Source organism: Azolla caroliniana, unplaced genomic scaffold (assembly GCF_043228905.1).
Source record: "Azolla caroliniana isolate FFs.n. ecotype wild unplaced genomic scaffold, voAzoCaro1.0.p SCAF_15, whole genome shotgun sequence".
In the NCBI taxonomy this organism is placed as follows: Eukaryota; Viridiplantae; Streptophyta; class Polypodiopsida; order Salviniales; family Salviniaceae; genus Azolla; species Azolla caroliniana.
Window position 1 is genome coordinate 10691484 of NW_028230450.1, and position 13590 is coordinate 10705073.

Here is a 13590-nt window from a genome sequence, read left to right on the forward strand (position 1 = left end):
AAAGGGAGCAGATACAAACCATCGGCCAAGAAATTCAGATGTGGGTAGCTACCATCTCTCCAGTGTATTTATACTGTGAAACCCTAGCTCGCATTACAACCACCGGTTGGGCGAAGCATACCATATTTGTGCGAAACTATACATATAGCCCATACACTCTTTCAAGCATATATGTACATACATTATACATATGTGTATGTATTGACGCCCATGCAAGACCTTTCAAATTACCTCATTGGTCATATCTATCCATCCAATGGAGATTTAGTACAACAAGCAAGACTTTGTATATGTCCTCTATCCCATATTAAGTATAGGTATTAATTCATTAGTGGGTAGGACGCCATTTTGTTGAAACTTGAAGGGTATTTTGGGAAGTTGAAGTGTTTAAGGGAATTGTAGAAGTGTGGGTTTTAATGGGAATAGTAGTTGGGAAACAGTGAAAGGGAAAAAAATAAAGTGCGAACAGGAAAAGCGATTGACATGGCAAATTTTTGATGTGGCAGGCAATGTTAGCCAACGTGTCACCTATTGGTGTTGATGGTGAATAACAGCAAAGGTCGAAATGTCAATGGTGATAACAAAGGGCAACAAGTAGCACCAACAATGGTGGTGGGGCCAGTCATGCGGTAGCAACAGTTGTAGGTGTTAAGATGGCGGTGATAGGCGAAGACGAAAAAGGAACCTCTATAGAACTTTGTTTGTTTTCCACCTCATCAAGTCGCTTCCTGTGGATGGGACATCAACTCTAATCGACGTAGTAGGTTTCACTCCCGCCATTTGAAAATTACATGTAAACTCATAAATCATCACTCATTGATTGAAATCGAGATCCAAAAATTCTATCAAGACCCTTGTGGTAAGATCTTTGTTTTGGTTTGTGAGTTTTTTTGTGCAATAATTCGGAATTTTGCTTCCAAATCATGTAATTTCATGTCCCAAGCTTGAATTTGTGAACTGGAAAATCTATCACAGTCCTTATTCAATTACAAATACCTCTAGATAATAGGCTTACCAAAAGTTAATTTTATATAAATATCAAAAGGGCAGAGTACATCAAAGGCTTTTAAGATCGATTTAGATACAAACAAGATAACTCAACTTCAGGTTACATGGAGTGACTTGTTGGCAAATAGCTTAGGAAGATAGTGATAATATAGGCTTAAGCAAAGCCTTAGGAGGAGACTCTTGAGTTCTTGTTCAACGTATTGGTGAGACGGCATCATTGTTTTTTGTCGTGGGTTGTCTTGAATGTCTTCTTGGTTCTTAGTCCCAAGCTCTTCTAGAAATTTGGCAAGGCGTCCATTTTATAGGCCTCAAGAATTCCTCATGCAAATAAAAATAGTATATCTCTTTTCAGCATGCATCTCATTTTGTACTTTCGCATGCGCGGTGCACTGTCACTTATCTCTCACAAGTATAGTGGTTAATTTACCTCCTTTCATGGATGGCATACGAGTAAGTTTGTTTCAAATTCTATGGCGGCTGAGTGGGCATCCCTTAGGGGGCTTCCTTCTTGTTCGTGAACCTTTCACGTGTAGATGTGAATTTTGTCAGTCTTACTATTTTTCCTCATGGAGATTGTGACATCGCCAAAGTCCATGACCAACCCACCTACTCAAAGGAAGCAGTTCCAAGTAGAATTCATATGCTACTTGATTTGTGGGTCTTGTTATGATGGAGGTGAGGGAAAACTTGTTTCCCTATACACCATGCAATCAGGTCGTTGGATTGACCTGTCAAGCATTTCTAATTTAACATCGCTAGAGTATCTTTGGGTTACCCAACTTCCGCAAACAATTGTAGCTTATTATACTGAGCTTTGCACTAATTTCGATTATGGCGAACATTGTGAAGTTATTTATGTAGGTGGGTAGGGTGAGACTCGTGTCATCACTTTGAATTGGGCTCCAATCATATCATTTGGCAACCTTCATCGTGTTAGTTGTTGATGACTCTACACGTAGAGGAGTTGTGAGGACTTGTTTTGCGTACCCGACCAAAAGCTTGTCATTAAATCTTCTGATTGCATCATGCCAAGATTTCACATTTTAGTTTAACATGTAAAGAATTGAGTGAGTGATGTTATGCAGCTGAATATTTTGGAGATGTGTGTGTGAGAGAGGAGAGAGGAGAGACACAAGATAGATGAGAAAAATAGAATACTCATTATGTATATCAACAAGGAGTAGAGAATAGCAAGTACAAAGGTAATAACATTACAAGGGAGATTAACCAACGGTTACAAAGTAGGAGGATGGTGCTTTATATGGGGTCACCCTCTCTCTTCATTAACTCACTAAAACGCCCACTCTCTCTTGGGGAATGTGGCGACTCATTAGTCATGGGGAATATGGAACTCACTAGTTATGTGGCATAGAATATTGGGGTGTCCCTTTCATGCAAGAGCATGCCTTTTAACACACCACCCTTTTAACACACCCTTTTAGCACGCATGTAGCTAGGCCAACCCAAAATGGGTACCTTTGTATCTTCTATAAATTGAACGATAAGTAAGAAGCCAAGCAAGCTGGTTTGGATTCCTTTTATGTGCATTTCACATAATTGGTGGAGAAGCGGGGTACAATTTTTGCCACTACCACCTCGTTCATGGCATCCCAATTCCCTTTCGTTACCTTCGAAGCCGATACCCATATGCAGCCTGAGTTCCCACAACCTCATGAATGGCCATCCCCTTTCCAAATGGAGCAGCACCTGCAAGTCCTCTCCAACGCCATGCTTCAAATTAGCGACACGAATCAAGCTATGCTCTCCTTTCTCTCCACGAACAACGACCGCGTTGAAGATCGGCCCAAAGTTCTTCTCCGGCTTGCCTTTAGAGGATGTCTTGGCCTGGTTGGATCACTTTGAGATGATCTCCAGTTACCATTGATGGTTTGACGAGCGCAAAGCTTTGGAAGTTCGTACCCTGCTCAAAAATGTCGCCGCCACCTGGTATGTACAACAATAAAGCGAAGTGACAAAGAACTGGGTGATCCTCCGGGATCTCCTCGTGCAAAACTTCGCCCATCAAAATTCAGCCCAAACGGCGTTGCAACAACTCAAAATGTTGCAATAACAAGCACACAAACCCGTGGGCCAATTTGGTGTTCGCCTCAATCAACTCCTCGTTCACACCGACCCTACCATGCCCGAGCATGTGAAGCTTTTCTTCTTATGGCCCCGTTTGCGCCATGACATCACTCGTCGCGCTCGAGACTAGGGTCCCAAGACATTCAACGATGCCATCCTCATTGCCCAACGCATCAAAGCTTGTACGTTATCCGACTCCCAACCATGTTGGTCCCATCCTTCATCGACCGACCTGCGAGCCCAGTACCAGGGAGCGGCCCCCATGGGACATCGATGTCCAAAACGTGCAACTGCAAGCTCGCCGTGACCTTCCCAATCACGATGGCCAAGGGCGCCCGAAGTGTTTCTACTGCAACAATTATGGACATGTCCGACGTTAGTGCTGGAAATTGCAACAATAGTCTCACAAGCAACAAGTCCAAATAACCATGGCTGACGCAACATCGTTGGCTGAGCTTTCGGGAAACTAACTTTCGGGGTACTGATGGAAGAACCAGGCCCCCACATCCAAGTGGCCGCCTCTTCCAGTTCGAAGGTACGCACCGCTCTCGCTACCATCAATCGCTCCACCCACACCATCTTGTTAGAATCTGGTAGTAGTATCTCTTCCATTAGCACCGCCTTACTTCACTAGTTAGGCCTCCCCACATCCACTGCTCCTTCCATCCAAGTCATTTTTGGCGATCACCAACATCTATACCACTCTCGCACCCAAGCCCACTACACCTTCACCTTAGGCACTCTCACCTTCTCACACCACCTTTATGTCTTTCCCCACAAACTCTTCCCCCCACCTTAGGTTGTGATTGGTTCCGCAAGCGTCGCACTGTGATTGATTTCGATGCCCACAAACTTCTTGTCCCACATGCTCCCCCTATTCCCCTCCTACACGATAGCTCCCTTGTCCCCCACCTTAGCCAAATCCAGGTGGCCCTCAGTCCATAGGAGCGATTGGTCTCCATTTGCCAATTTTTAGCTCGTTTTCTGTCACTAGCCCTCCAACCCATGCATGCTCCTACTGCCTCTTTCCCGATACAACATGCCATTCGTACCGGGGAAGCCACTCCGATCCACATGGCTACCCAACAACGTTCCCCCCTCGACCACGATCGCATCGATGCTGTCGTCACCGACATGCTCGCCAAAGGTATTATCATTCCTTCCACCAGTGATTGGGTTTCGGAACCCCACCTCATCAAGAAGGATGATGGCACATTCCACTTTTGCATCGACTTCAGGCCTCTCAACAAAGTGACTATCCATGACCTCTACCCGCTCCCTCGCGTGGACGACCTCTTGGATCAGCTTGATGGCTCCCGTTATTTCACCTCCCTTGACTTAGCCTCAGGATATTGGCAAATCCCCCTAAAGCCTTCTAACACCCACCTCCTCTTTATCTTGATGACATCCTTATCCACACGACCACTTCGGATGACCATCTACAAACTCTCGTTGAAGTCCTCTCTTCCATAACTAAGCATAACTTGCAACTCCAATGGAAGAAGTGTCGATGGGGAAGCACCAACCTCTATTTTCTTAGCTTCATCACCTTTGGCGACGGAATCCGTATGGACCCTGCAAAGGTAGCTGCCATCATCGACTACCCCCGCCCCACCTCAATAAAATCATTGCAACTTTTTTTGGGCATGATCTCCTTTTCCCTTCGCTTCATCCCAAACCTCACCTTGGTTACTCTTCCCCTTTGCCAATTCTTGAAGAAAGGTGTGTCATTCATTTGGGATCGTGCTTGCGAAGATAACTTTCGTTGCCTCAAAACCACGGTCCAAGAATCAAGGTTGCTCGCCCATCCTAACTTTGACCAGTCGTTCACGTTGCAAACAGACACATCAAACCATGGGTTAGGAGTTGTCCTCCTGCAAGTTGATTGCCAGGGGCAAGAAAAGGCGATCGCCTTCATTAGACGCACTCTCCGCACTCTCACGGTATGCCTTCATTGTTGTCACTCATTTTCTTTGAATGATGTGGTTTCTATAATTATAAATTTTGTAAGAAGAAACCCATTATCCTAAAATCAATTAATATTTGTAAAACATACATACCCATTCTCTAAACACGATAAAGAATTCTTCAAGAGCCTTGTACGATGATGTTTTTGGGCACGATTGCTCCACTTCTTCCCACGTAGGCAGGGACAACTTTTTCATCATCAACTCTTGTATCTTCATATAAACCTTATGGCTAAAAAACAAAACTTAGAAACTAAGATTAGAATAAAGACCAAAACAACAAATCAATCCAATTAAAATGATACATGCACATAGATTACTCACTTTTGAAACTCTGTCACCATTTCGTCAAGGCTGAACTCCTTGGCGGACACTCTTGATAATACAGATATTAATAATCTGTCATCTTTAATTCCTTGTAGTGACCGACAAGGAAGCAGCTTCATATCTTCGGCTAACTCTTCAATTACTGAGTCACTTTTACGTGACTTAGTTTTTATCTCCACCTGCGGGTCGAGCTTAGCATTCTTTGATCTTTGACCTATTTCTTTCTTTCTGCTCCCACATACTAAAAATGCGATCTTGGAAGTCCCACACCTCCCTTGTTCTAAACGCAAGTTGAAACCATGAGTCATATTTTCTCAGGCCTTCAGAATTGGTGCTTTCGTCAACTGTTATCCTCACTTCAAGCAGACATTGTCATCGCAATCCTGGATGCAGCCGAGGACCAAATTTTTGCAACGCATCAAGCAAGGTACTCGTGATGGAAGAACCTGATGCGCTTGATACATGACATTATTGTTGTTATGATCCTAAGCTAACAACTTGGCTTCTTCATGTGTAAGGCCAACATACACTTTACATTCTGCATACTTGAAGAATGGGGTAAGAGGATACTCCTTCACAAGTTGATGTCGAGCTTCAGTAGAGTGGGATTCTCCAATCACATAGTATGTGTAGTCGTCAGCCGAACTATACTTAAAGTCAATAGCAGTTGGGCACTGATCAGAGTCTACCATTACAAAGAATGACACTACACTGGCATGTGGATTTATCTTCATTTTGCCTTTTAAGTTTTGCACATGCATTGAATGTGGCTCTCTTATTTTTAGAGCCCGTCTTCCTGTTTCAGGATCAATGGGTGGCCTCTGAATAGAGGAGACCGGCAAGTGAAGTAGTTGTCCTTTACGAACAAGCTTTGTCTTTACAATGTTTTCTCTGATCCGATTCTGCTCTGAGGTGAGTATTCCCGAAGCAATGTGCCCCCCTGGAGGAATAACTTCGAGCTCGGTATCTTCCTCCTCATCTTCCACGAACTCGAGTACCTCGAGCTCGTTGTCCTCAGGTTGTTGCCTTTTCTTGTACTTCTTATGTTCCTGTTTTGATTTATTGGCAAACTTTGGTGGTGTGGTAGCTTGTGAGACCATCAGCTCTCCCTTAATAAAAGGGCGCAAAGCAACAATCAAATTATTTTTAATCTGAACATCTTTTTTCAAAGCTTTCGGGTGGCACGAGTCAGTTACGAAATTTTGTTCATCTATCCTGACTTTGTGCATCCCCATCGAGCTATTAACATCGAACAAAAGGTTCGATGAGTCGTTATCTTCGTATTCGATGTTCTTTACATGGCCGTAGGTGAATGTCTTCCCCACCTACAACTTACCCTCACCTTTAGATTTCGCAAAAATAAGGAGCAAATCTCCTTCGTCTTGGTTATAGATTAGTGTCCACTTCAGACGAGGCTCCCCAGTACTCTTTTCTCCTAAAGTGTGTGAAGTCCCATCCCCTCACTACTCAACAAATGTTTTCCATGAGTCAGGCTTAGGCATGGTGTCAGAAGTTTTCTTTGTTGGGGAGGGAATCTTCAATTTGAAGGATGGGACCTTTTGTCGTGATTCACTGAAAACCACAGGCAATAACACAATGATATATCGATAATCTTAAAAATCCACAACGTAAACCAGAAAACTAAGGTAAAGTTCCGCAAAAGTAAGCGAAAATCACCTGTTTAGGGGTGTAATGTTACATAAAAAACATTGAGAAAAATGCCAAAAAATAGCAAGAAAGTGACCAATTCTAGTATATTGATCATGAAAGTCCCACCTTTCAACGGGAACTCGATGCACTCGATTGAAAGCATCGAATTCTGGACACAGAAATTAACAAACATAGAAAGGAATCTTTTAGGAATCTTAGAAGAATCTAAAAATATAGTTTGGGAAACATACCTGGCAATCTTCTTTCCCTTGTTCATGTTGCTAACGTTGGTGTCGACTTGTCTGGGGAGGCGAAAACTGGAAGTCTTGGTTGCTCTGTGCTCATGTGCTCTTCTGTTGCTTGAATGCGATAATGACAATGAGAAGATGACTTTCCCTCATATAGTTTTGTTTTTTATTTTTATTTTAAATAAATGCTTTTGGACATGGTTCTTATTATAGAGCTAAACTTGAGCCTATTTTGGACTCCCGTGATCTTAGCCCCCTTACTCAAAATGTCCTCAAACTCGATTAAAAATTCTTTGTTTTCTATTGAGTCTTTTAAATTATCTGATAACTCGTTATTCTCAATCGAGGAATATAACCATGTTAATAATAAATATTGCCATATAGAGTCAAATGACAATCGAGAGCAAAGTTCGACGTCACTTTTTTCTATAGAGCCTTTAAACTTAGGTTAAATAAGCAATATTAAAGTAGATAAAAATCATGACGAGTCTAGTTTTTCGAATGTTGACAATGAATGTGTCAACAAGCCTCTAAATTTTCGAAGAGTTCCTCGACAAGTGAGGGTTAAACGATATAATTTTTTGTGTTGGGATTGGCAAATTGCAATTGATATATGCAAGGTATGTTGTGGGAGCCTTTGTCTATCAAAATTTGGAAAGACAAACTTGCGGGGGTTGCGACAAAAGTATTTGTCTATCAATGGCGACGAACAAGATACATTCTTGATTGGCAATATGCAACTTGTTAAGGACCATCTGCGCAACAAGGGACTGGATGGATACCTGAAGGTTGCAGATTCCGAACCCCACCTACATGCCACACATATCATCCAACAGATTGACATAACCAATATAACCAACAAATAGGTACATCAAATTCTTAATCTGAGGATAGAAGGGTATGATGCTATGACAAAATTGAAACCGGAGGTCTTGGCGTCCTATTTCGGCGAATACTCACCATCGGCCAAGGCCTATCAAACGCAAGGTGGAGAAGATCAATTCCTTCACGAAGTCACCAAATTTCTATTACAAGTAGCATTTGTCAGTCCACAATTTTATTACATGCCAAAAAAGAGGGTAGGTTTGATCATATCAACATATGAAGGGGAGATGTTTGACTGGGGACTTTTGACTGCAGAAGCGCTTAGGGAGCAACTCAATGAGGTTCAAAGTGGAAAACCCATGAAGCCGATATTCGCCAAATGGTTAGTAGTACTCTACCCAACACCTAGTTCGGAGAGTCGGCAAAGTGCCTCACAAACAGAAGGACAACCACAGAGACATGCCACATCAAAGGCTAGGAAGCAAGTGCCACGGGAAGAATGGCATGAACTAGAATCGACTTCTATCGGTAACCAATAGTCGGAACCCGTCCGATAAACAAAAATGGCAACAGAGCAACCACAAGATTCAATAGCGACTCCTATGCCCAATAGCAAAGTACTAGAACAGACACTGACCCTAGCACCATAGCAGGCCCAAGAACAGGTCTCGACACTAACATCGGGAAATACAACTCAGGATGAGACGGACAAACAGAAAGCACAACGCTACACACAACCAGACGAGGAAGTACCGGTGGCGAAAAGACAGAGGATGGATACACAGTCTCAACAAACAAATGAAGAAGGTCGCGTCGATCCAAATGACACAAGCCGGGTAGAAAAGGGGAAATCATCAATTATGACTCCTAGAGAAGTATTAGGGCTACCCGAACTTCCACCGACAACACATGAACTAGCGGCCTTTATGCAATTTGACACATCGTATGAACTAGTGGAATGGATCGCACAACAACTGCAAGAAGTATCGGAACGGTTGGCCCAAGAACATAAGGATCGGGTAATGATCCAGAAGTCTTTAATTGGAGCTGTCGAGCTAGAGGAACAACAAGAACTTGATAGAATCAGCCGACAACAAAATGCAACGAATCCAGGCGAGGCAATTCCATTGCCTCCATTACATACAACACTTGTAGAAGTGCATAGAGAATATGACATGGCAAATAGGGCAACCAAAGACATGGCTGAAGCATACAAGAGAGGCACAACAGCAACAGATCAGCTACAGGACCAATGGACAAAAAGCCAAGCTAAAAATGACAAGTTGTCGGAAATACCCCGACAAACTGAAGAAAAATTAAAAGTAGCTGAAGCTCAAGAACAGACATGCCAGACATGAGAGAAGAAAGCGGGGGGATGCAACTGCTAGAGCCGAAGCAGTAGAGCACAAGGTCAAGAATTTAGAAGGTGGTGGGATGAGAAAGATGATGCTATCTAACAATTAAAAAGACAATTGGCACAACAACAGGATCAAACGCAACAACAAACAGAACAGGTACATGAATTGGAAGAGTATATCAGAATCAAGGACGATTATTTTGCGAACCAAATGGCCGAGACAGAACTCCAAAAAGGGGCTACACAAGAGGCGCATGAAGAAGAAAAGTGACGCCTGGAATCGATGAATACCAATTTAACAAGAATCTGCGCCGAGTTAGAAGTCAAGTATGAGAACGAACGATTAGAGTTGTTGGTAGCCAAAGCTAAGTTAATGCAAGCAGAAGGCTCAAACAACGCGCAAATAGAAGAATTAAGAAAACTATTAGCCGCGACACAATACCAGGTAAGTATGGGTGAGGAAAAAGTCCGACTGATAATAAAAGCCCACAAGCTCAAAATGCTACATCTGGTAGCCAAACCCCTCGACAAAGGATTGAGGACCTGGTTGGCGCTGGCAGCCGAATTGCAACTCTTGTGTGCCGACAGGGGGAACAGAAAAGTGCAAGGTCAAGGGTTCTTCAAATTGACAAAGGAAGACATCTCTACAGTACAGGAAGACTTAGCTCGGGACTTGTATGAGCTAGCAACAAGCCATCGAGAGGAAATAACTCGGCTAATGGAGGAATTCGATGCCCATGACATCAACACCGCTACCAAGCTAGACAAATACGAATGAAACCAACGACAACAAACAACCGAGCTTGGATCTTCCCCCACGCCGCAGCCACCACCACAACTAACCAACGTTGAAGACGAGGAGAATAGCGCCGACGACAACAACAACCCTGAACAGGAAGCAGAACCATCACTGTTCAACATACTCCACGATGATGAAAACGACGATGACGACCCTGACCCAACCGAGCAAGCGTAACAGGTACTATGGGTTCGACGGGGCAAGGCCTTGGCCCACGGGCGTGCCATGTGTTAGTCAGTTAGGGTAAGAGTCGGATAAGTGTGGAAGCGTCGGAGTCGACAATGTTCGGAAAAGATAAAATCGGAGCCGGATCGACAAGGCGGATCAATGAGTCAGTATTTTTTAAAATAATCATAGAAAGTAAAGTTAGTTAGAAGTTTTGGATAGTTCTTGCCGATGAGGCAAGATGTAATTCTTGATGAGTCTGTCTTTCGGTTACCTATAAAAAGGAATCAAAGACATTGTTACACTATCGTTCTATTTTAAGGTTAATATAGTTATTAGTTAGTAGAAATCTATGCTGCATATTTGTTGAGTAATTTATTGTTCTATTGACTGAGTTATATTCTGTCGGCAACTATATTATGTCAATTAGTCGATCACGATACATCTATATGATATCGTAAGCTACCTAGTAAGTGAGTTTGTGTTCCATTCGTAACTCCGTAGTTTCTTGATAGAACGTTTGATATAGAATTTTCGACCCTGTTGTGTTGTTGGTCTCAGTAGTCGGTCGAACAACAATCATCCTCCCATTTGAGACTTTGAATATGTGTTCCTCTCAATTTCGGAGCCTTGGTAAGAAAAAACTCCTTGTTGACTTTATCTCCCTTGACAACCCACCATGATGCTGACTTTCCGAAGAGGAATTGCTCACGTTGTTGCCTAATCTCTTGCATCACCCTCGTGACCTCTTGCAGCATGTCTTTCGCCCAAGCACAATATGGGTTCACTTGCGTAAGCTTTTGAGCTGAGATGACTACCTTCCTCAGGCATTGCAGTTGGTATTGACACCTTACCAACTCCCCCCTAGCCAGTTTCTGAAGAATAAAAGAAGAATTAATAATCTTTTCCTCCAATACTTGTACCGGGTTGTCAGATGATGGGGATGTCGCCCAAATGTTATTCATTGCATCCTTAACCTTCTGGATACCAAAAATCTTCGGAGGAATCCTTGAATTTCCCTCACTCTTCTTCTTATAAACAGGATCGAGAATCATGGAGACTAGAAGGTGATCCAAATAGGTAAAGCCAGCTAGAATGGATGTGTGGTCGCGCCATTCATCTATTCTGGGGATCACATAGATGCGGTCCAATCTAGAGTGACGTCCTTCACTCTCCTTCCAACCAAATCGTGAAAACCTCAAGGAATTTGCCTCGACCTCCATACTAGAATACCATGAATCCCGGATTCCTAGCATAGAAATTAAGAAACCCCATGCTCTAAGCTCCTCCCCCTGTAACAAGTTCGAATGAGCCCCAAGAAAATCTTTCATTTTCTTTGTCATGTTAAAATCCCCCGCCACTATCCAATTACCGAAGGAGGGAATTTTGTTTGCTAGCACATTCCAAAATGAGGTCCTCTCGCTGCTACTATTTTGTGCATAAACATTTAGCACCCCAAATTTTACATTCCTCCATTCCAAGTAGCTGAACATGGCCCTGCCTTCTATCAGTATGCCATGATCTAAAATGGCGATATCCGGTGATTTCCTCACCGAAATACATACTCCACTTCTCCTCTCTAACACACCGTGAGCAGGAGCCCACCATGTGTACCAATCCCCTAGCAATAGGTCTTTGAAAAGTTCTGTTCTTTCTCGTCCAAGGTGATGCTCTTGTAAGAGCAAAATATCAATCGTCCTACATAAGCCAACAACTTCCAAGTCTCTCCTAAAAATTCATGTCTCTAGCAGATGTTGTGACCCACCAAGTCCCTGCACATTCCAAGAACAAATTCTCATTTTCTTGGGTTCACGAAAAAAGCCAAGGGGGAATCTCCCATGCTTGACAAATATGTCTCCACCATACTCCATAGAAATTCCCACTTCATACTTATTTTCCATTTGTTATCCATGGGTAATTCATCAAAATCGAAGTGGGACAAACCAAGCTTCATCACTAGATCATGCACCTTCCATATGCAAACCTATGGAACATCTTGAACAAGTTCCATAAGCTCCCCTTGTATCGGGGAGCTCTTCCACAATGTTTGCAGCCCCTCAACCTCGTTTTCAGATGTAAGGTACCAGATACATACTCATGCCCTATTACAAAACGACTTCAAGGACGAGTCTTCTCCACTTTCATTTTCCAAATCAGTCTCCAAGTCTAAAGAACAACTAGTCTCAGGTCTACCTGAGTTGTTGTTGACGAGGACCATATTTGCTCTACTCCACTTTTGAATTCTTCCCCTCGGATTACCAATGTTCACCTCGACCTTGGGTACCTACATAACTTGCATCCTCCATTCTTTCAACATAACAAACTCAACTCCCATAGTTGAAGGACTTCTGATCTCAATTCATGCGATCATTTCCAACAATTCACTATTCCCAATGTCTGCTTGACTTTCCTTGTCCTTCCCTTTTTTGATCCATGCCTTAACCATTCTCAGGTTTGATGAAAATCTATTGCCACGACCTTCGGAGGGCTCTACATGTGTTTCGTGGGTCTTGACTCTTGGCAGCAAATCGAATGGAGTTGCTAAAGATATTTTGCCTGCTTGGGATTCCTCTTCCATTTGTGACAGGATATCAAATCTATTCGAAATGGAACTGCCACTTGTAGGTGGACCTGTAAGACCATGGAGGTTAGGCATGGCCACTTTCCTCGGCAATAGTCATCATTATTCCCCCACAACTTGCTTCCCATTGTGAACTAGTATCATCTGGCTTCCTATCACTAACTTTGGGTTATCCGGTGTCGCGTTGTTACGCGCGTGCACGTAGAAGGGCGGGACCACGGGGGTCTTGGACCGAGGAGTGAGAGAGAGAGAGAGAGAGAGAGAGAGAGAGAGAGAGAGAGAGAGAGAGAGAGAGAGAGAGAGAGAGAGATTCACAGACACGTAGAAGCGAGAAGGAGAGATATAGAACGGAACACTTGATTACAATAACAGGAGATTACAATAACAAGAGATTACAAACTCCGACGGTTACAACCGGCAAGGCGGCGATGGACCCGACACGGGGACCCTACTCACGCACATAGACGGAACACAGTGGACCCAGAGAAACGCAGAAGGAAAAGCCTCTGCTGGCAGTGCACGGGCTACCCACGAAGCAGAGGCGTCGAACTCCCCCGCACCCACGGAGAATGACGGTC

At 43.4% G+C, this 13590-nt stretch overlaps 1 protein-coding gene across 1 annotated transcript; it reads right to left on the reverse strand.

Annotated features, from left to right (window-relative positions):
• Positions 1 to 10988: 10988 nt before the first annotated feature.
• LOC147854612 (uncharacterized) lies at positions 10989 to 13087 on the reverse strand. Its single transcript, XM_087330976.1, has 2 exons — positions 12810 to 13087; positions 10989 to 12129 (listed from the first exon to the last, which is right to left on the reverse strand). The coding sequence occupies exons 1-2, from the start codon at positions 13085 to 13087 to the stop codon at positions 10989 to 10991; spliced, it is 1419 nt and encodes a 472-aa protein (XP_087187102.1).
• Between the last annotated feature and the right edge of the window lie 503 nt (positions 13088 to 13590).